This window comes from Oryzias latipes, chromosome 3, assembly GCF_002234675.1.
Source record: "Oryzias latipes chromosome 3, ASM223467v1".
In the NCBI taxonomy this organism is placed as follows: domain Eukaryota; kingdom Metazoa; phylum Chordata; class Actinopteri; order Beloniformes; family Adrianichthyidae; genus Oryzias; species Oryzias latipes.
Genome location: NC_019861.2, coordinates 2,156,146 through 2,179,729, shown reverse-complemented (window position 1 = coordinate 2,179,729; position 23,584 = coordinate 2,156,146). Strand labels below are relative to the sequence as shown.

The 23,584-nt window shown below is 46.6% G+C and overlaps 1 protein-coding gene and 1 long non-coding RNA gene across 4 annotated transcripts; one reads left to right on the top strand and one right to left on the bottom strand.

The window, feature by feature from the left end:
• Nucleotides 1-1,279: 1,279 nt before the first annotated feature.
• Nucleotides 1,280-14,188, bottom strand: cttn (cortactin). Of its 3 annotated transcripts, none has more exons than XM_023950504.1 (15): nt 14,029-14,188; nt 11,916-12,018; nt 11,752-11,825; nt 11,549-11,678; nt 10,242-10,352; nt 9,816-9,870; nt 8,530-8,640; nt 7,827-7,937; nt 7,174-7,284; nt 5,126-5,181; nt 4,987-5,056; nt 4,675-4,904; nt 4,388-4,490; nt 3,771-3,842; nt 1,280-2,685 (listed from the first exon to the last, which is right to left on the bottom strand). In XM_023950504.1, the coding sequence occupies exons 2-15, from the start codon at nt 11,997-11,999 to the stop codon at nt 2,549-2,551; spliced, it is 1,455 nt and encodes a 484-aa protein (XP_023806272.1). In that variant the 5' UTR covers nt 12,000-12,018; nt 14,029-14,188; the 3' UTR covers nt 1,280-2,548. The 3 variants fall into 3 exon arrangements, with proteins under 3 accessions (XP_023806272.1, XP_023806274.1, XP_023806279.1); XM_023950506.1 differs by having other exon boundaries at nt 3,771-3,839; XM_023950511.1 differs by lacking the exon at nt 7,174-7,284.
• On the top strand, nt 2,651-4,418 carry LOC111946715. The gene is made up of 3 exons (XR_002872447.1): nt 2,651-2,754; nt 4,043-4,144; nt 4,327-4,418. It is a non-coding gene; the product is annotated as an uncharacterized LOC111946715 (long non-coding RNA).
• Nucleotides 14,189-23,584: the final 9,396 nt, after the last annotated feature.

The window sequence follows — 23,584 nt, the reverse complement described above, 5'->3', positions numbered from 1 at the left end:
ATTGCACTAGAGCTGCAGTCCTTCCTGTCTGACTGGACTCTGATTCATGCTTTATTTTTATTTGATTTTTCAGACTTTATTCTGGGTTTTTTATGAACCCTTAACTTGTTGAACGTTCATCATGTCGTTTTCTAAGTTCATTCCATGACTTTTACACTTTCAGGAGAAACGCTCAGACTGTGGATTTGATCATCATTTTAGAAATAAATAACCTTTTTCCTTTAAGTCCCACTGCGATCATCTTCTGATCCATTTTTAAATCCTTCCCGGTGGCCTTTTAAATACGGCGATGTCAAAACCAAAAGAGTTTTGGGTAAGACCGTTGGCGCGGAGCAACCCCGCCCCTCTTCCTCTCCCTGTTGCTGAGAGCTCTCTGTTCACACGCTCTCCTGGTAGCTTACAGCCGCTCACACTGCCATCTAGCGGCCGTGCCGCACAGCCACAGTTCCTGGCGTTCGTCCGTGTGCGCGGATGTCCGTCACGGGTTTCGGTGAATACGGTTTTGAGCTGTTCTAAATGATGCAGCCTCTGCGTATTTTACTTAGTTTAGACGCAAATATTACGTGATTCTGGTGCGATTCTGGTGAGATGCATAAGCAAATGTGCGTCTTCCCATGACCGCTCCACACATGGCTAACAACTTTTCACGCGTAAACCACCAATGTATAACTTTTATATCGCGTATACGACACAAATATGTCAAAAAGGCCTAATTGACGCACAACTCGCACACGGTTCAAGTGTGATTGGTCTATTTTTTTTCCCCCTCCAGCAGTCTATACCGAGTAGGGGTCTTCCGCTCCCCCCGTCCGGCTCGGCCAGCAGCTGACTCAGAACTAGTTTGGATCAGAAGAATCCAACTGAGTAAAGCGTGGCGAGGGGCCGGCGGCGGGCGCTGACCATGGTGCTGACGTGATTTCTGCTCAGAGTAAAGAAGCTCAATGCAGCGCGGGGTTACGTGTTCTACGTGTTCCGTGGTTTTAATGTTTTAATGTGAAACATCTGTGAAAATATCCCAAAGAACCACCATTGTTCCGTTTTCACGTATGACCAGTTTCCATCCGTGAAATATGTGAAACATGTACGTAGTGGCTGTGGGACACGGTCTCTATATTAGCGGTGCAACAGAAAGTGATGAGCAACGTCAGAGCCATCCAGCCGTCCGGTTCTGATCCAGACTCCAGCTCAGACCAGGAAAACACAGACGTTCATGGATCTGTTGATCAGAACGGATTACCGTCGGCTTCTGATTAACAATTAGCATGAAAACAAATACAAATGCAATTTTAATCCTTTTATGTATATATGTGTGTGTCAACCATGAGAAGAAAATGGGACAAGAACATTTTACAAACATTTTTCCATCAGAGTGGGTCTTTAAAGGATCCAAACTAACCGAATGAAGAGACTTTGAATGTTTTTGTGCTCAGACGTTAACATGAAGACAGATCAGAACTGCTGCTGGCTTCCTGAAAGCAGGAACGTCTAAACGCATCTTAAAAGGGATCCGTTTGGAAAAACCTTTGCATTTAGCAGCTGCGTTTGGACATTTGAGGCTCCAAAACATCAAATATCAGCTTTCTTTTGATAATTCAGACAGTGAAAGTGCATTAAACATCCAAACATTTTCCTAGAATTCGGATCTGAACATCATAAATGGCGTCGTGTTTTCTGCGTTCATGCTCTGCTTTACAGTTAAGCATCTTCTGCTCACGGGCTTGAAAGAAACAGCATTTTAGGGGAAAGGAAGCAACAAGTAAAAAAATATGGATGTACATAAAGTTAAAGACGCCATAAGCCCCTCCCCCTCATCTTCATTTCAGATTATTTTAATATCTCACTTTGTTCAAATGAAGCACAGAAAAAATATTATTCCGTTTATTTATTGAAACTTTAAAAAAAAAGAGCAGATAATGATGAAACTGAAGCAGAGAGGTGTTTCAGATCAAACGTTTGAAAAAGGTCACTTTTTTAAATCCGTTTCCCCAAAGATGAGCGGATGTTTCAGCTGCACTGCGGCGAGGCGGACTCAGGATGAGCGCGGGTCCCGAACATCGCCGGGATCCACGCGGGATCTGCTCAACGCCGGCGGCAGCCTCACATCCAGAAAACACAGAAGCAGCCGGAGACGAGGGATTCCTGCGGAGGGTTCGAGCACGGAGCGCAGACGACGCAGACGGCGCAGACGACGCAGACGGCGCAGGAGACGCAGGCGGACAGAAGCTAGGAAGGACGCTCTGGACCTCTCAGCAGAACCGTTCTTCTGCTGTTCTTTAAACCAACTCCAACTCTTTGGTGAAGATTGCACCGGGGGGGGGGGGGGGGGGGGGGGGGGGGGGGGGTAATAAACGCGCGCTGATGCAGGGGGGGCTAAACCTGTGGAATGACTTGAATGACAGATCGGAGGCCGCCTGACCTGAAAGCCGGTCTGAGGCGGGAAAAGGAGCGACGACGTCTCTCTGTGTCCAATCACGAACATGAGCTGAAGGGAGGGAAGACCGCGGCAGAGGCTCCGCCTCCGGGGGAGGGGCTGGCCCTCCGCCGCTCCTTACTGCCGAACCTCCACGTAATTGGCGGGGAAGAGGCCGTAGGCTCCTCGGCACACGCCACGCCACCAGCCTTCATCGATCATCTCAATGTTCGTGATGATGTCATCGGGGTCGAAGGAGATCTCGTCGTCACCAGCTGAGACGGAAAACATGGATGTTAGAAAACCATCTGCAGACACTGGAAACAGACTCCGCCTCCAAAAAGGTATTTTCTTTAATCCTATTCTCGCATTTTGAAGGTCGAGATAAAGAAACGGAAATAAATTACAGGAGTTTCATCTAATTTTAGCTTTCTAAAAAAGGAGTAGTAGGCTGTGTTCAGACCGGAGAAGCGTTTGGTTCTGACCCGGATCGAGTCCTGAACCTTGTCTTGGGTCTATATTCAGACGGCTGTCAGGCAGCCTTTCTGTTCCAGACTAAAGCTTGTCAACAAAACCATGTGACTGCAGACCTCTTCACTCATTGGTCAGGAGTTAGGAGGGCGGGGCAAAGCAACCAGAGACAGAAATGATGGAAGTCCTGCACTTTCAGTTCCTTCAGACTTTAGATTCACTGACAGATGTGAACGTCTGCATCAACGTCAGGCTGCAGGACGGTGACGGACAGAAGAACACGAATGTGTTTCTGACAGTCAGGAAAACGGTGAGAAGTGATGTGGATCACCTTCCAATAGTCTGAATGAGTTTCTGCATCTCATCGTTGTGCAGTTATGGCGTCGATTTGAAGAATTCTGTTCAGGAACTACAAGGTAACTTTTAGGATGACGTCACAGCGGCGTTTGTCGGCCGTAACCACACAGAAAAGCCTGTCAGAAGCGTTTTAAGGTCGGCTACGGTGGCCCGGTGGGTCCAGATGTTCCGCTCCGAGGACGGATTGTATTCAGGCTGAGGAATCTGATTGGAAACGAACCCAGACCACCTCCAAAGGTGGGTCACAGAGCGGTTCCTGGTCCTGGACCAGAGTCCTCTTGGGTGGATTCAGACTGAAAACTTGTTCCAGATTATCTGGAAAAGCGAATTCTGGTTCACTTAGGGAACCAAACGTGTCCAGTCTGAACACACCCTTAGATTCCAAAAAGAAAGACATTCTAGCCTCTGAAGGAGTTCAAACAGAACCCTGATGTGTCAGACAGAGCTCGTCTTTTTCTCTGGGCTGTCGGCTTCAGACCCTGAAGGTGCAGCTGAAGTCAACCGCTGAGAACGGAATCCTCCTCCTCCTCACCTGCTTGGTAGTCGTACAGCGCCACAGCGGTCACCCCGAGGTCCTCGCCGTACTCGAACTGCTGATCATCTATTAAAGAGCAAATACAGCAGGTCCAATCAGACGCCCTTCCCTCCAAACATCTGACACGCCCATAATATTCAGATTCCCCATATTTGGACGGCCTAGGATGTAAACCAATCCCTGCTGTGCCCTGAGCTCTGTCTGTCAGGCAGAAGACAGGCTAGAGTCCTGATCAGCACAAATCAGTGTGTTTTCCTTTAACGTGTCAGGAGGACGTCACATCCAGGAAACCTTTGAATGATGGGAGAGATGAAGAAAGACGAAGACGGCTGAAACCATCATCAACCGGAGAAGAAGCTGCTGCTTTGGAGGTCAGTGTGATGTCTGTGGAGTTTAAGAACCTTCACCCCACAGACAGGCTAAATACTTCACAGAAATCCAGACTAAAACCAAGATTTGGAGACAAAACCTTTTCCTGAATTGAGTTTCTGTTCTCAAGCCGCATCTCAGAACCAGAAATGAAGCTTTCCTTTCTCCTTTCTCTTCCTTTCAGACACAGGACAATGAGAATTCTTCCAGAATGCAGCGTTTTTGTCCCAAAATAACAGTCTGACCTGCTGCTGCTGGCTCGTCTGGGTTGAGGTACAGGTTTTCCTCTGCGTCCTGGTTCTGGGGGGTCACCTCGTACACCGGCTCTCCGTTTTCTGCAGAAACATCCTGAAAGTCCAGGAAAGGCAGAGGGGACAGTTTTCAGCAGGAAGTGGTGCTACTTGCTGCTTTTTTTTTTAAAGGGTAAATGTCTAAAAGCTACTGCTACTCTTTGAGGCAGAGAACACACGTGACCTCTGACCTGCAGAGCCTAAAGGTTACAATGAAAGACTCTACAGCCTTCCACTCTCACCTGGAACGCTGCCTCTGCAAGGGTGGGGCTGGGGGCGGGACTCGGACTGGCCGCAGCCACAGGAGACGGGGCCTCGGCGGTCTCGGTCTTGCGGCGCGCCTCCTCCTGCTCCTGCCTCTCCTTGGCCTGCCGGCGTGCGCGCTCCTCCTCGGCCCTCCTCCTGTCCTCCTCCTCCTTCTGCTTGGCGATGTTCTCGAAGCGCGCCTTGATGCTGCCCGTGCTGCTGCCGGCTGGCCGGGACAAACGGGCACAGAGCAGAACTGAGTCCACACGCCGCCTCAAGCTCCGCCCCAGACACACGTTAGAGCTCACCAGCTTCCACGGGTTTGGTCTTCTGGTACGTCGGGGCGGGTTTCTCCACGTCCTCAAAGGTGCCGGCGCTCTGATTCAGGAGAGACTCAGATGAGGCGGAGCTCGCCGCACGCACACACACCAACGTCAAACTTCTTACCTTGTCCATGCGGTCGTTCTGGACGCCAAACTTCCCTCCAAATCCTTTAGAGTAATCTGATGAGGACAGAAGAACCATTAGACTTCCTGGAAACACCAGAGCTCGCTCCCCACATCCTATCATCCTAAAGCGTCAGAGGAAGGACGGCCTCCGTCGGCGTGAGCGGAGGAGCTGCTGGAGGAGCAGATCCAGCCTGTGACGGCGTCAGGAGCGCTGACATCATCACGCCACATGAAGGAGCCATGCGGACTTCCTGTGAGCCATGCGGGGAACGTTTACTGTTCCCGTTTCCTGGGTTGGCTTTGTAAAACCCAAATCCTACCGAACCAGAACTGGAGGTTAGAAGTGAATGGTTGCACGGTCCGACTGGAAACCAGAGTTTCAGAGGAAAGCAGGAGCAGCTATGCTGACAAACACTAACTCTTTCATTTCACATGCAGGTTATTTTTTGGCTAAAGTTCTTTCGGGGATTCATAAAGTATATTTGATTTAAAATGACAAAAAATAAAAATGTGGAAGCAAAAGGACAATAAATCAGCTTTTTGAATCCTCAGGCTAAAAATCTGGAAACCAACTTTGTTAAAAATCTTGTTGCTGTTTGAGGAACATTATTTTATCCTGAATATGAGACGACATTTAAAAACGAGTCTGAGCTGCAGAACGTAGGAAGCCGTCGGCCTGACGAAGACCACGTCAGAGCTTCCAGGAGGAAGACGGGTCAGCCGGCTGAACCTCTGCAGATCCGTCTGAACGTCACCAACAGCTTTTACAGACGTTCTGACAGCTGAGGAGGACGAGACTTTCAGACGTCTGAGCGTAAAAGGTGCTGAAATCTCATCAGCATCAGGACCAACAAATCCAGTAGAACCCTGAGGATGGAGCGGGTCAAGTTTAGCTTTGCATCCAGGTGAAGTTCTCCTTTTCTTCCCGTCGTTTGAAAGACTATGAGCAGCTTTTGGGGACAGATGCACGGATCACCAGCAGCTCATTCTTCTGCGCTGCGTCTTTCCACTTGGGGTTGGCGTGTTTGTAAAAATCCCTCACATGACCCACATGACGGTGTTTTTAGGACGGTTTATTTAGTGGATCATTTTTATCAAGATCCCACCAAAATAAAAGCACCAAAACAATCTCAAAGGCATCTCTCAGAAGCTCCTAACCATAGACTGTATATGAGACCTGGACTGACTTGAGTGTGATGTCACCCACAGAAATGTCCGTATGCAGTGATTGGTCCCAGACAGTCTGAGTCAAAGTTTCTACGGCAACTGCAGCCACCAATCAGGAGTGAGTTTGTTGAAAGGCCACACCCCCACCACAAAATCTGTCAGACGTTTTGAACGTGAGGCCAGCAGGCTCCTCCTATTTTTATTGAGGCATCTCATTGGTCAGTTTATAACGTGAATGATTTCAACAACAGAATATGAGAAAAAGAGGATTAGTGAGAAGGCGTTAGAAGGGGGATCAGGCCTAGAATGGTTATTTCTTTATTCCAGTCTTGGGGGTTTTGGTTTCTTGGAGCCAGCAGGGACGTCCTGTTTGGAACACCGGGGGGGGTGTCACCCAGTCCAGTCCTCATACAGGTTGTGTCCAAATTCCTCCCTTACTCACTATATAGGGTGTTCACCATTTTCTAGTTCTGTCTGAATCTACAATTCCAAAATCCAGAGCCCTAGAAATTTCCCAGAAGTCTCTGCAAAAAACCAGTGTGCATCCATGCTCACTAGATCGGCGAATATAGACCACAATGCATTGCGTCGGAACAATTTTTCCCAAGAAAATGTATTTAAATGTATTTTTTTGATAAACCAACGTTTTTATCTTCAGAACTCAGTGGATCATAAATGATCGTCACAAAACGCTCATATCAATTAGATTTGAATGATGTCATCGTGTTTAAAATAAAGAGTGAGCGTGGCGTCTGAATGGCCTTAAAATTCAGGGCACTACATAGTGCCCCACTGTCTAGTCTTTTAGTATTTGGGGGTTATGGCGGGAATGCGGTCCGCCTCAGTCAATGCTCCAAACTAGAGGGGGGGGTTCAGTACCTTTCTGGGACTCGTGGAGCTGAAGTTTCTCCTGGTGGTCCCACCCCAGCGCGGACTTGTCCTGCCGGTCCGACTGCACGCCGAACTTGCCTCCAAAGCCTTTCACGTAATCTGCAGGGAAGAGCAGCATCACAGGGCTTTTCCTGCTCCCCTGATGATATCAGGACTGTCTGCAGTTCGTCACCAGACCAAACGTTCTGCTCCAGCTGCTTTCTACCCGGCAGGTTAACCACATTCAAATAGCACTTAAATGACCGCAGCAGATAAGTGACTCAAAGCGGTTTAGAGTTTCAGGAAGAGCACAGAGGTTATCTTGATAAACAAACCAGCTCGAGCTAACCATCGGCACAGACGGCTCTGCCGTGCCGCTGAGCCCCAAACCGGGAGCCTAAAGAAAACTGTCCAGATATCTGAACACGCAAACACAACTGCTGATCAACGAGCTGCTGCCAGTTTAGCCGTTCAGTCAAGTCCAGACAGGTTAGGGTGTGCAGACAGAAACGTGGCAAAACAAGCCTGAGGCTGAAATTCCACGGAGCAGAAGGCAAACCCGACGGTAACGTAAAGAGCCGAGCATCGGCTTGACTTGACAGACTGTTGATGCTGTAGGGTTGGAGGCGGTAAACTGGAGACAACAGGCTGCTTCCACTGACCTTTCTGGGACTCGTGCTTCTCCGTTTTACCCTGGTACTCGAAGCCCATGGCGCTCTTGTCCACCTTGTCACTCTCAACTCCGAACTTGCCTCCAAAACCTTTTGCATAATCTGGAAGAGTCCAGAACCAGCAGGACGAGCACAGAAAAGGGTACAAGGATGAAGGTCAATGACACAAAGCTCTTTGTCGCTCTTCGCTAAATCCGCTTTTGTGATCTAAACTTTGTTACTCGTTAGACAGAACTTGAAAATACGAGGAACCCTAATTTAAAAATAAAATACTCGCCAAAACATTCAGAGTTAAACTGAATGTTTTGATGCAAACCACAAGCATACCTGAATGCTATATGACAGACATTTATCTACTTAGATACAGAACCTTTGTAGAACATTATTACTTTGCTTTGTTCTAAAAGGAGACAGAAAACTGAGAGTCTTCTTTGTGTTCTTTCCTTCTCAGGTGTGTGGAGGAACATTTGGAGCTGGCTTCCTCCCAGTCCCACTGAAACCCGCGGGAGGAAAGACAACACAACACACACAAGAACACCACAACCACCAGGAGGGAAACACACACCACAGGAATTAAGGGCTAGCAATGCAATAATGATCAGTGCAGACCTGCAACAGCAAGCGGTGTGCATGTGTGTGCATGTGTGCGTGTGCACGTGAGCGATCCCAGCAGAGCCGGATCACTCAGACCAACCTTTCTGGGATTCGTGTTTCTCGGTTTTCCCGTGGTAATCGAAGCCCACTGCACTCCTGTCCACGCGGTCCGCCTGCACGCCGTACCGCCCCCCAAAGCCAGTGGAATAGTCTGCTCAGAGGGGGGGAGTTGCAGGGGGTCACATGACAATTTCACTTGATCCAAAGTTACAGTTTAGTGGACGGGCGCGTCTTGATTTTGTGTGGCGTGCTCTGTGAGAGCTACTGCTTTCTATTGGTGCTACTTCTAGGGATAAATGCCTCTTTGGAAAAGACGTTTTATCTTGGTTAGGGGGGTGTCACGGCTGTGGCCGTATTTAGTTAAGTTGTTCTTTTTGTTCCGTCTTTTCTTTCTGTGGGACTTTGTTGTGTTTGTGGATCTTTGTGTCTGATTGCTTTCAGGTGTGGTGCTGGGGGGGCGTGGCTTCCATTGGACCCATGCTGACGGCGGCAGCCTTTAAAAGCACCGTGTGGACCTCCAGCCAATGAGAAGGGAGCTTTGCTGCAACGCGTCTCCACTGCAGCTCGGTGCTCCTCTCTACCTGTTTTGTAGTTCTTTGTAGTTCTTTGTAGGCCCCCTCTGAGTAGTCTGTTGTTTGTGGTTCTGTTTAAGTGAAGCTGTAGGGGTGAACTGCCGTTTCTTTCAGGTGTTTTCTTCTGTTTCTGTTAGTCTAGAGAGGATTTGTCATTTTCCCTTTTCTTTCATTTCCAGGTAAGACTTCATATTTCAGGTTTGTTTGTTATTTTGGCCTTGGTTGACCTTTTAGGCCATTGTTGGCTGATATTTATCAATTTGTGAATACATGTGTTATACTTGAATGGAGACAATCGTTTGGTGTTTAGTTGTTAAGTCAGGGATGTTACTTTAATGTTGTGCTCCTCTAAGCCCCCTAGACCTCAAATGGGGCATAACAGTAACAAACACTGATTCAAATGTTTACATGCAGCGTCCAAGTCGCCACAAAAACCCTGAACTCTGCCGCCATGGTCACATGATCCCAGCAGGCGGTGTCTAAACGCAGACCGCCTGCTGGAGTCGGCGGTTCCAGACGTTCATGTGAGGTTCTGGAGCAGCCGCATCCGGTTCAGGGTCGTCTGCGTTTGGGCAGGAACTGAGCGACACCGAGGACGCTTACTCAACGACGACTGAGCAAACAGAGCTGAAAGTCATATAACCCCCCCACCCCACCCACAGTGGAAACGGCAAAGGAATGTTGGGCTGAGAGGCGATTTCTTCTCCTGGAAGGAATCTGTGTCAGAACGCAGAAGAACAAGTTTAAACATCACCTTTCTGCGAGGCGTGCTTCTCCGTCTTTCCGGCGTATTCGAAGCCCATGGCGGACTGCAACCAGAAGGACAGGCGCGGTTATTCCAGCCGAAGAGGAGAACATGCAGCTTTTCTTCTTATGGTTTCAACCCGCATGCTCACCGCCGTTCTCCAATGTGAAAAAATAACGCACAGCCATGCTGTTGGAGAACGGCGGTGAGCATGCGGGTTTGCACCCAGAACAACCATACGGTTCTGAAGCTGATCCTCTCTGGAATATAAAGGTGAAGGAGGAGATCTGTTCATGTACACTTCAGCATCTTCTGGGACTCGGTCAAGCCACGGTCTTTATCTTCTCCCGGAGGTCTCGATTGTGTCTGGGCCACCCCCCCTCGGGAGTGACGTCTGCGTCTAACAGAGCGCCGCGGAGCGGCAGGAGGACATACCTGGTCGACCCGGTCGGCCTGGACGCCGAACTTGCCTCCGAACCCTTTGGACGTGTCCGTCTGGGAGCAGTGCTTGGACAGCTGGCTCTGGTAGTCGTGGCCGACCGCAGACTGTTCAGACACAAACACTGGATGAAGGTCTCTGCTCGTTCAAACACGTGGAACATCACGAGGCGGAGAAAGCAACCGCTCGTGCTCGACAGTCCCAGTGCTGCTGTGGTTTACACGCAACTGCGTTGTCGGGGAAACTGGCGAATCGTCCAGGTGTCTGATTTCTCATGGAAAAAATGAGGATTGTCAAGAACATGTTCCAACATCAGAGCAACAATGTTGATCCTGACCAAAGGAATGACTGAGGAACAGCTGATCATTTCTCTGTAGACATCTACGGGATTTCTATCCCAGCAGGTACTTCCTGTTTGGAACGCCAGGGGAGGAGGGGTCACTCAGTCCAGTTCTCCTATACAGTCAATTGTCTGCTGCAGCTCTGCAGAAGAACCAAACCATGCTGGACCCGACATCTGACTGCAGGTTATCTGACACCATCACAGCCGCTTTGTGGCGCCTCCTCCGAGGTCAGCGCGGCATTGTGTCTGGCTTTTCTGTAAATGACTGTTGGATAATGTTTTCTCTGAGCCGTCAAAAAAAGGTTGACTGTAACAAGCTCATTTCAAAGTAAACACTGGTCATAAATACCCGTTCAAAGAATCAACGGGACAAATGTTTGTGTGTCTCATGGCGAGACGTGACATCAGAGAAGCAGGAAACCTCCAGCACAAAACACGTTCTGGTCCCTCCATGACGCTGAATGCAAACCATCAAAGGGTCAGCCTCGCTTCTAAAACACATTTGTCGTCTCTGTTTTACGCTTCAAATTGTGAGCAGTAGGGCTGCACGATATGAGGAAAACTTGCGATATGCGATATTAGAGATTAATATTGCGATAACGATATAATTTGCGGTATATAAAAAAAATAGAAAATTGCCAAAAACATCATTCCCATTTCATTAGAAACAGTTTAAAATTACACTCCAAATGACCCTCATCGACATAGGTGACAAACATCTAACATAGGCCTCCATCTGATTGGTTAACAATGGGAAGGCGTCCATCTGATTGGTCAAAGCATAAGGGGATTTATTTGATTCGTTAAATGCTTCAAGCTGCTAGAAGATTGTTTTAACACATTTTGGGTTTACGATTTATTGCGATATTCGCAGTCTTTTGCCTATTGCAGAGCTGGATATTGCGATAACGATAAATTTGCGGTATATTGTGCAGGCCTAGTGAGCAGGCGTGTCCTCACCTTGTCCATGCGGTCCTGCTGCACTCCAAACTTCCCCCCGTAGCCGTGCGAGGCCTTGGGCATGGTCTCCAGCTCCTTCTGCTTCAGGCTGGTGTGCTCGGTGGACACGGCCTCACGCAGGTGGTGGATGCTGCAGCAGAAGGTGACAGTCAAACACGGCTGTGCCGAACCGGCTCCACGTCCAGTAAGACCCGCTTCCTCACTCTATGTGCTCCTGATGTCCCGAGCCGGCCACCGTCTTGGCCCCCCATCGCTGCTCCTTCTCAGAGACGTCGTTCTAGAAGAAGAACGGACGCGCGGGTGGAGTCGAGATAAAACGCTTTCACGGCGGAGATGAAGGATGAAGGAGAAAATGGGCAGAAGTTACCTCAAAGTCGGGGTCCGTCTCCCAGTCGTCCCCTCCGTCATCTACGTTCACCTTGACATTCTGTCCCACAGCGGACCTCCACATCTTCAGGGATCGGAGAAAACTGAAAGACATGAGAGAGTCATGACCCCCGTCTCAACAGACAGACTCTCTCAGAAACAGCCCATCAGGGAAAAACATGACAGTAGTCCAAGGGTGACCCTCAGCGGACATCAGAACCAGAACCAGTTCTGGTTCCGCTCCCCTGAGGTGGTCATGGTTGACCAGGACGTGTTCGGTTGGACGATTGGAAACATCTCCATACATGGTCCACCAACCGATGCATAAAGATCCAACTTTGTGTCAATACGATACAGTCCAATTCTTCTAGATACTTAACGTTTTAAAACTTTAAATGAAAATGCTTTGGAACATAGAAACTATTTTTGTTTTAAGCAACAAAACCAAAATGTCTGACGGACTTTCAAACACTCAGACCTGTTTTTGGGCAACTTCTTAGGTTCTTCTATTATCAGACACGGTTGTGTTTTCTTCCACATACCTGACATGTCTTGACGAACGTCTTCGTCTTTATTGAACTAAACTAGAAGCTAGCTTGTGATTGGACGTCTTTTTGTTTGCATCACATGTACAGAGAGAGACACAACAGGAAGACAAACTGACCAGGTTTGACAGAAACGGATTATTCACTTTTTTATAGCGTAACCTGCTTCATTTCTGTGTTTTCAACCAATACTTCTATTAATTCTATTGAATTTTATGGCTATTTGTCATCTCAATTGGCTTCACAAAATCATGAGTATCATTTTTAGATCCATTTTTCTATACGTAGCGGTATTTTAGTTGCGTCTCCAAAATGACGACATTCCACAGATCCTGAGGTCCGGCGGGAATCCCGGAAACGAACCGCTGCCGTCTGTGTGTCCGTCTCAGGCTTCAGCAGAGAACTCAAACTCTAAAGTCTGGTGTTGAGGCGGCACAGAGCGGCTTCATGCTACACTTCCCTGCAGTCTGCCCAAGTGCTTTTGAGCATTTCAATTCAAAGTCTAAATGTTCTAGGATTGAACTCCATTGTCTAATAAACATTCAAACCAACTTTGGTTTATCGGCCACGGTTTGATAACCAGTGATTTATTTAAAAACAGGCAAAAAGGTGAAAACCTTTTATTGAGGTCAATAATAGGCTGCAAATTATCAGCCCAAATACTAAACTATACTAAAAGACCATTTAGCCATTAGCTCTTAATCTGTCACACACCTAGGTGCGACGTTTGTTCTCCTGGGGGAGCGGTGAGCCGCAGACACAGCCTTTTGGTGGTTTAACCCCCCAATCCAACCGCTTAATGCTGAGTGTCTAGCAGGGGGCATGGCTCCCATTTTCAGTCTTTGGATTTGAACCCTGACCTTCCAGTCACAGGCCGGACACTCTCACACAAGGCCGCTGACTTAGGCTGCGTGGTGATCTTCTGTCATTTCGATTTTTGTTCAGTCCTGTTGGACCATCATTACTTGATGGTGAACCTTAAACCAGGATAGTTGACTCGCTCCAAGTTTCAGGGCCAAACCCGCAGAGGGGGCGTGGCTCAGAGGAGCCCTCCGCCCGCGTCTCAAGACCAGGAAGCTGGAACCGGGCCAGGTTCCGACGACAGCTCTCAACCACGCACACCTGGCCTGCGGGTCCCGTCAAACCCACGCCACTCCGGTGTCACGGGCGGGCGCCCGTTTCCACCGACACAGAGAGGTCTTCACTTCAGCACTGACCTCACCTGTGTTGACGTCACCGTTTCTTTAGAGGGGGGTCATGTCACGTTTACCCCAATTATCAGCCCGTAAATAGGAGACAAAAACACCGGATCTTTAGGTGATTTTGTTCATGTTTTTCCCTCCAAAACATCGTCAGTCATAAGGTCACATCATCCATATTTAGTCTGCGAGTCTACCGCGGACAGCCGTCGGGAAGGGTCCGAGCGCCGCTGGTTTCCTGCTCCCATTTCCGCTCAGCTAGCAGGCTAAAGCTAACATGTCTTCTGGAATGATTAGCTGGCAGCGCGTGCCCGCGCGCGTGAGCCAGGCGGGAATGTCTGCGTCCTGCGGTGCGGAGCCGCGCTCTCACCCTCTGTCAGGAACGAAGTTGCAGTCGGCTGTGGTGCGGGATATCCCCGGTGGACGGTGTCCGGTCGCTGCGCCGCTCCAACAGAGAAATCTGACTTGGGATCTTCCCGTCCTCACTCTGTCTGCGCGCGGCACTTCCGGCTCTCCCAGCGTTCCAGCCAATTATGACGTCACAGCGAGGCGGAGCGTCTTTTTTTTTCCAGGTTAATGAAGACGTAAAAACACAAAGATTTAAAACGTTATTTAAAAATACTAAACTTAAATATTGCTAAGCTAAACTTACAAGCAAAAATATTATCGACACGAAAAAGTTATTTTCAAACAGAAGTTTCACACAAAACCTGACACTTAAGTCAAGATGTAGCAACAAAAGTTGCATGCAGGTGGGATTACTGCTGAAAGGAATGTAGAGGCAGTATTGATACAACTATAAAGTATTTTGCTTCAAGTGAAAAAAGATGGTTGAAAACAAGGTAATAAATGGTAACAAACATCAAAAGCGAACAATTTGCTTACAAAAACTAAATCTAATGTTGATTGGATTCTAAAACAATCTGTGTTGTGCAATAAAAAGTAAATTTATAGTTGCCAGCAGGAAGCAAAACATCTACGTAGTTGTCTTATTTTAGTGTGATGACACCTGTAATCACACTTGAATCCTTCCTCCGCCTGTTCCAACCTGACTCCACACAGCTCTTCACCTCTTTCCAACACTCTATGGACTGTTGATCCAAAGAACTTCAAGTCCTCTACCTTCTTTGGTTCTGCTCTCTGTAACCTGACAATTTTCCTGGAGCTCCCCTCATGTACGCACAGATTCTCTGTCTTGCTGCAGGTGACCTTCATTCCTCTCCACCTCTCTAGATGCTCCTCCACCTGCTTTCTGCTCTCACAACAGATCACAGTGTCATCTGCAAACATCATGGGCCACAGAGATACCTGTGTGACCTCATCTGTCAGTCTGTCCATCACCACAGAAACAAGGAGCTCCAAGCTCAAATGCTTTGTGCAGTCCCCCCTCCACCTTCAGCTCCTCCGTCACATCGACAGCACATCTCACCACTGTTTTCCAGCTCTCATCCGTAACCAGCAGAACTCCAACGTCCTTTTCTGTCACTCCAGACTTCCTTATCCAAACCACAGTTCCTCTCTCTGGATCCTAGACTTTCTCTGCAGATCCCTCTGACCTTTACTGTTCTTTCCAGAAACATCCTCAAAGCAAACATCTGCGGTTCTCTTTCTCTGCATGAAACCAAAATCCCAAATGCTCACGTCTGACCTCAGTCTAGCTTCCACTGCTCTTCCACATAACGTCATGGTGAGATTCAACATATATAATGCTCTGTGGTTTCTCTGAACGTGTCCCTTCTTCAAAATGGAACCACAACTCTTCTCCTCCATTCCTCATCGTCCTCTCCCTTTTCAAGTTCTTGTTAAACAGTCAGAAACTCTACAGTTTCCTCTCCTAAACTCTTCCATACCTCTACAGCTATGTTGTCAGGACCATCTGTCTTTGCACTCTTCATACTCTTCTTCCTCATTTCATCCTTTCTAATCTTTACTACTTCCCGCTCCGCTACATCCACTCTGTGTTTTCCAACCCCTTCTCCTTCCATCTGTCCATCGTACTGGTAGAACCTGTCAACACATCTGTCTCTGCCCTTCATCACCCTAACCTGCCTGTCATCCGTCGATCTCAGATTCTCTGAGAGATCCACCTCTCCAACCAGCAAGTCCTCGTATGATCTTTGTCCCCCCCACCCCCCCTGCATTCCTGCCTGCCATCGTCTGTCCTCTCAGTGTCCACTCTTTCTTAGAGAACTGTTTCCACCACCAAGTCTCCTGATCTTCTTTCTTCCTTCCAGATGTCGCACTAAGTTCCTTTCTGCCGGTCTTTCTGGTCACTTTAGCCGTAGCTCTTCAGTTATCTTGGGGCGGCAGTGGCTCAGGTGGTTGAGCAGGTGGTCGAAGGGTCGGCGGTTCGATCCTTGCTCCCCCCAGCCAACTCTCGTTGTGTCCTCGGTTAAGACACTTCACCCTCCTTGCCTCCAGTGTGGCTCCACTGGTGTGTGAATGTGTATGAATGTCCCGGTGATGGTCAGAGGGGCTGTAGGCGCAAACCGGCAGCCACGCCTCTGTCAGTCTGCCCCAGAGCAGCTGTGGTACATCAGTAGCTACCATCACCAAGTCTGAATGAATAATGGACACATTGGAAGAACTTTGAGAGTTTGGAAAAGTGCTCAAAGGCAAAAAAATAATATTATCTGGAAGAACCTCCTGGTCTCCCAAAGCCTGTTTCTTCCCCTCCCAAAACCCCCCCTGCATTCTTCATTTTACGACTTCCACCACTTGCTCCTCTGCTCTAACCTTCTTCTCTTCTCTTTCCTCACACCACCCTATGACCCCCCCCCCACAGACTCTACTTTGTTCTTTAAGATTACGAGGACTGTACAAAATGGGGTCAACTTGTCTTCTCCCTTCACTCTTATGTGCTCCTCACTTTTCTGGAAAAAGGTCTCCGCTGACATTTTCATTCTTTTAGGAAAGTCCAGCTCCACCTGTGCTTCTGTTCTGAACACCAAACTTCTTCATCCTCTCTGTTTCCTTCACCCACATGTCTGTTCAAATCTGCTCCAATCACCACTCTCTGCCCTCTAGAGACACCCTGGATCTTCTCTTCCATCTGCCTCCAGCTCACATCTTTCCTGGGGGGTCCTAACCCCTGACAGCATTCACCATCACAGCTTCCAGCTTCAGACTCATCATCCTCTCTGACTCTCTTCACCTCCAGGACATTCTTATCTCCTCCTCCGTTCCTCTTTCCGTCCACTCCACGGTCAAACATGCAGAAGCTGCTTCCAGTCTTCATGTTTTCCATCTGGTCTCCTGAACACACAGGAGATCCGCCTTCCTTCTTTCCATCATGTCCACCAACTCTCTGTCAAGGTCTCTCCATTCAGACTTCAGTCCTTCACTCCTGTCTTTCCTGTTCTTCTCTCTGGATGAGAAAGGAACCAAGCTACTTAGTGAAATACTAACTTTGAGGACAAAAGATCTGCTGATACAAATGAAACAAATCTGGAGACGTCTACATCAGGGCGGTAAAACACTTTAAACACGTCTGGAAAATGAAGTGCTGTCCAAAACTGTTGACGGGTCAAGAAAAGACAGATGATTGTTGGGGTAGAAACTGTTTGCCAAACACATTTCCGTTTCTTAAAGTTTGTATTGTGTTTGAGATTATCCACAATGAAGTTTACCATCAAAAAACAACCAAAGAAAATAACAGCAAGAAATGAGAGCAGAAGTTTGGTTATTGCAGAGGTTTGATCACTAAATACTAGGGGTGTGTTTTGGCGAGAGTCTGGCGATGCGACACGTATCCTGATATTGTACCAGAACACTTTTTCTTTCTTTAAGTATGACTTAGAAAAAACTCTACTTGAATTTCAATACGTCTTTCATTGTAACAAAATGTAAAATTCAGTTTATTTAATGATCACAATATTAAGAACTGCAGCTGTATCTTTTCTCTGGTCCCCTGCCGAACTTAGGCTACGTTCACACTGCAGGGCTAAATGCTCAATTCCGATTTTTTGAAAAAATCAGATTTTTTTGCAAGGCCGTTCACATTTCCGATTAAATGGGAACTTTTGTGATCTGCTGTGTGACCATGAAATGACCCAGAAGTGACCCGCATGCGCAGAAGAGTACTGAACGGTGAACGACGTCACTGTTGTTTGTGGAAGTAGCTAACGTTAACAATGGATGTCAACAACAGTGTTGTCAACAGCGGAGCTCTTTTTGCATTAATACATTTATTTTCACAAAGGAGCAGCACAATTACAATCTTCTCATTTTAAGAAGGAATTGGAGACAGGATTGTCTGGACCCACTGTTGTGGAAAGGGGATGTATGTGTGCTGGGGCCGCACACGCGTGTGTGTGTTTGTGTGGGTGTGTGTGTGTAAGAGAGAGGAGAGAGCTCGTGCAGCGAGATAGGAATGAGGGGGGCAGTGGGGGCGCGCATTAACGTGTTGTGTGTTAGGGAGGAAGGAGAACGATAATTAAAGAAGGCTTCCCCCAGAATAAATGCTATTGACTCTTTATTAACCCGCTCTGGAGAATCTGAGGGTCTGAATGGGGAAGTGAACCCTGAAGGAGGATCCACCTTATTTCCCCCGCGCTTCTGACCACGGTCGGGAAGGGAAAAAAGTCATCGCGTGAAAGGTTCAACACCACGCTCTGCCATTTCACTGGAAATTTTGTCAAAAACCGCCCGGTTGCGATCAGAGCCCTGAAGTTTGGCCTGAATAGAGCTGTCACCCCAAATATGAATCCAATCGGTGACCTGGCTTCCCTTCCACTGACTTCCAATTATGACTTTTTTAGCATATCGATGACGTATGTGGTCCTGAATCCGATACGTATCCGATCTTTTGAAATGTGACCCCCGTCTGAACGGCCAGGCCACATGCATCCAACCCGTACATCATTGATACGCTACAAACGTCATCATTCTGCGTTGAAGTAGGCGGGAACGAGAACATAAACATCAACCATGGTGGACGATGTTGCTGAGACCAGTTCACTCTCTGTGTTAATACAAAATGATTGAGAGATGTGCTGTCACATTTTAACGTTCATCAGAAGAGTTATTGAAGCAGGAAGTCTGAATCTGTGAAGATCTTTCTAACTTTACCAAGTCCTCTGAGCGCTGCACTCTGATTGGTTGACTCCGCCTCCTCTTATCCTCCCTCCCCCCTAGTTCCATTATCGGACACAGATCAGTTTAGACACAAGTTTCTCGCAAGGAATGTGTCAGAATTCAGACCGCAGTTGTAGCGCTCTTGTGATTTGCACCGGCAGATTCGAGCACACGCAGAAGCACATTTGAGCAGTTGGAATCACAGATTTGAAGTTGTAACTCTAAATGAACACATGCAAATGGAAATTTGACAGTTCACAGCTGAAGATTTTTACACACAGATGCAGATTTTTGATGCACAAGTTCTCACATCAAATCTCCAAGTGCGTTCTTTTTGGAGCATTTTTACCTTCATAGATTTGTCTGCTTACATGGCACACACAAATGCACGTATCTGATTCATATCCAATTTATTTCCACATATGAATGAGGCCTGTATCCGATCTGAGAAAATCGGAATCCATGCGCTTTTGTCCCCTGCTTACAAGTTCACGTTCACATGAGAGGAAAAAATGGGTCACTTGAACCGTGCAGTGTAAATGCGGCCTGAGTTAGATTGAATGAAGCAACCCCCCCAACTTATTCTAACTATCAGAAATCCAGGATTTCAGGGAAAGGAGGGGGTTTGGCAGTAATATCACAGTCTAGCTTACTTCTCAGCCCCAAAGTAAAAAATGCTTATAATTCATTTGAAAACATCATATTGTCTTTAAGTCACCCAAACAGGAAAACTCCAAAACCTGTTTTACTCATATTTATTTATCGCCCCCCGGCCCATATTCAGAATTTTTAACTGAGTTTTCCGACTTCCTATCGACTATTGTCTTAGATTCTGATCAAACTATAATATTAGGGGATTTTAATATTCATGTTGATGACCCCAGTGACTGTCTAGGAAAGGCTTTTGCAGCTTTATTAGATGATGTTGGTTTCACCCAAAGTGTGAATGAACCCACTCACTGTGATAAGCACACCCTGGACCTTGTTCTAACCCATGGGATAGAGATCAGCCAGCTGAGTGTCCTTCCTCTTAACCCCATCATTTCTGATCACTTTATGATTACCTTCCAGTTTACACTGGAACATCCTTCTGCCCCAGTGAATAAGAAACAGCTTAGAAGAACCTTAACTGACCGTTCTGTGTCTGAGTTTAAACACACAGTTCAGCCAGTACTTAGTGATATTCTGAGAAAATACTCTGAGACCAGCTCCCATAGCATCAGTCCTAGTATAAATGACCACTTTGTTAATGATGCCTTACAAGCCCTCAGGAGTACACTCGATGTTGTTGCCCCCTGAAACCTAAGTTCGTCAGACAAAACCGAGTAGCACCGTGGTTTAACGCTGAAACTCGTTCTCTTAAACAAGAAACCCGTAAGTTGGAAAGAGAATGGCGCCGCTCCGGTTCAGAGCAGTCTCTGGATATCTGGAAACATAGCCTATTAAATTATAAAAAAGCTCTGCATAGAGCCAGAAGCCAGTACTATTCAACCTTAATATCAGAGAATGGAAACAATCCAAGATTTCTTTTTAGCACTATAGCTAAATTAACTCGCAGTCAGAGCTCAGTAGAACCACATGTTCCTGTTTCTCTCAGCTCTGATGATTTTCTTACATTTTTCGATAGTAAAATCTCAAACATTAGACATAAGTTAAATCAAGTTATTCCTACTATCAGCCCAGAACAGGCTGAAGCGGTAGAAGTGGAGGCATCCATAGAAACCTCTGTAACATTAGACTGCTTCACTGCTGTGGATCAAGCGGAAATAACATCAATTATTACGTCCTCCAAATCCTCAACGTGTCTGTTAGACCCAATTCCCACTAGACTTTTTAAAGAAACTTTTCCCCTAATTAATGATTCCATATTAACAATGATAAATACCTCTCTGGAAACGGGTTACGTGCCACAGTCTTTTAAATATGCAGTTGTTAAACCTCTTCTGAAAAAGCCCAGTTTGGATCCTAGCATCTTGGCCAACTATAGACCGATATCAAACCTGCCCTTTATTTCTAAAATCCTAGAAAGAGTTGTAGTTAAGCAGCTTTACTGCCACCTACAGGATAACAGCCACTTTGAAGACTTTCAGTCGGGGTTTAGACCTCACCACAGTACGGAAACTGCACTAGTTAGAGTCTCTAATGACTTGTTATTGGCCTCAGAAAAGGGACTACTTTCTATTCTGGTCCTGTTGGACCTCAGTGCAGCCTTTGACACTATCGACCACGGTATTTTACTCCATAGATTAGAGCAGGACATAGGGATCAGAGGATCTGCTCTCCAGTGGTTTAAATCCTATCTGTCTGATAGGTATCAGTTCGTTAATGTAAATGGCCATTCCTCTCAGTGCACTCGAGTCAACTATGGAGTCCCACAGGGCTCAGTGTTAGGACCGATCCTGTTTACGCTTTATATGCTACCCCTAGGAAACATAATCAGGAATTAATTTTCATTGTTATGCCGACGATACGCAGTTGTATTTATCCATGAAGCCTGACCAGAATGACCAGATAGAGAAACTGAACGCCTGCATCAGTGACATCAAGACCTGGATGACAATTAATTACCTCCTCTTGAACCCAGAAAAAACTGAGGTCATTATACTTGGTCCTAAAAACCTCAGAGATGCTCTGTCTGCTCAGATAGTCTCCCTGGATGGCATAAGTATAGCCCCCAATTCCACAGTTAGAAACCTTGGGGTTTTACTTGACCAGGATTTATCATTTAAGGCTCACATATCTCAGGCGTGTAGAACTGCCTTTTTTCACCTGCGGAATATTGCTAAGATCAGAAATCTACTTTCTAAGAGTGATGCTGAAAAACTCATCCATGCATTTGTTACGTCGAGGCTGGATTACTGTAACTCCTTGTTAGCAGCGTGTCCTAAGAGTTCCTTAAGAAGTCTCCAGCTTGTTCAGAACGCAGCTGCTAGATTGTTAGCTGGAACTAGCAGAAGAGATCACATCACTCCTGTGTTAGTTTCACTTCACTGGATCCCAGTTGATTCCAGAATCAAGTTCAAGATCCTCCTGTTAACCTATAAGGCCTTACATGGAATGGCCCCGTCCTATATTAAGGACCTCATAGTCCCTTACCAACCAATCAGAACACTTCGCTCGCAAAATGCAGGACTGCTTGTGGTTCCTAGAATTAGTAAAAGTACGGTTGGAGGTAGAGCGTTTAGCCACCAAGCCCCTGTCTTATGGAATAAACTCCCAGCTCATGGAAGAGAGGCCGACTCAGTTTCTACATTCAAAGCTAGACTGAAAACATTCCTCTGTGGACAGGCTTATTGTCAGACTAGTTAGTATTCAGAGATTATTTAACTTAATGTTAATGTGTTTAAATTAAACTTAATAACAATAACTATTTGTTTTAAAAGGCTGCTAGAAGTTGAAGCTGGGGTAACTATGGTGCACTGGGGTTCTGTCCTCTTTCCTTTTTTTACTTCTACCCTTCCTCTCCTCTATTCTTGATCATAATTTATCATTTAGTTCTCCATGCCTCTGTTTGGTGCAGTGATTCATGTATTGTCCCTCTTTTCCTCTCCCCTCCTGGGGAGTGGGAGTGCTTCCAGATTCCAGTTGGCTCATCCGTGCTGCAGTTCCTGACCGTTTACCTCGCCTTTGCTCCTGCTCCTACACCTGGCTGTGGTTCCTGTCTCCGGCTCGACTCGCGCCTTTGACTGTCCCCCCAACCACGGCTGGATGAAGCTCGTCTGCTGGACTTTTATATATGTAGTTGTAGATTTAGATAAGTTAATTCTTTTCTTTGAGTTCTGGTAAATGCCTGTCCGTCCTGGGGGAGAATCCCTCCTTCATGTGGGCACCCCTGAGGTTTCTTCGTTTTTTTCCGGAATCCATATTTTTTTTTCAGGGGTTTTTCCTTACAGAGAAGGGGGGGTCTAAGGGCAGGGATGTCCAGTTTAGTTTAGTCTGTTTAGTTAAAGTTTAGTATTTTCCTGTTGAATTCTATGTATTCATGATCCTTCTGATTGTATGTTTACTATTCAATAACCGATACGAAGCCCATCGAGACGACTGTTGTTGTGAATTTGGGCTATACAAATAAAATGGAATTGAATCTCATATGCAAGTTGCTTTTACCAAAGCAAATTTTACCAAAGCGCTTTTATTTTGGTAACTTAAAATATAGAAAGGGAACAGTCAACATTGTCTGATTTCCATTTCAGTATAAATAAATAGAATGAATGTAACTTAACCACTAGGTTGTAAAAGTATGATTGAGGAAATAAAGATGTTTATTTCCAACATTAATGCAGCTTCTACAGAACTTTAAACCGTTCAGGAGCCTGAATGGTAGTTCAAAAATAATAATAACCAATTCTGTCCAGAAACAATGAAGTGATGATGATGATGAAGCAGGATGAAGGAGACGCTTTAATGTGGCGAAGATGCTTTATTTCAATGACAGTCTGCTCTCAGGGCGCTAAGCTAGAATCTATTGCTGGGAGGTTCTGCAGAACTTTGACCCGCTTTGCAGACAGCATTTTGTCTCCATGCATTAGCCGCTGTGCAGCTGCAGAGCTTCACTGGTTCTGATCTGAGCCTCTAAAAAGCACTGCAATCTATATTTTTATATGTTACTGGCAGCAACATGACTCAGAGTTTCTGTTCTGTATCCATCCCAAATAAAAACTCAGTAGTTCATGTCTCATAATAAAGAAGAAGCTGCTTCACCATCACCAACACCCCCAGTATTTAAAACACATCCGCTGGTCTCTGTAAGGGAGAAACTCCAAACACTCAAACTGAATTCCTGAGCATCATTTGCTCCCATCAATAATCTAGACGTTTAGGGGAATCCAGGACTGTGGGATTCATGAAGG

Excerpts from the sequence above, each read along its gene's own strand:
- cttn (XM_023950504.1), bottom strand. The coding sequence starts at position 11,999 with ATGTGGAGGTCCGCTGTGGGACAGAATGTCAAGGTGAACGTAGATGAC. Across the intron at positions 10,353-11,548 it reads AGCAGGACCGCATGGACAAG|TCTGCGGTCGGCCACGACTA; the intron begins GTGAGGACACGC and ends GTGTCTGAACAG. Across the intron at positions 3,843-4,387 it reads AGACGAGCCAGCAGCAGCAG|TAGATGATCAGCAGTTCGAG; the intron begins GTCAGACTGTTA and ends TTTGCTCTTTAA.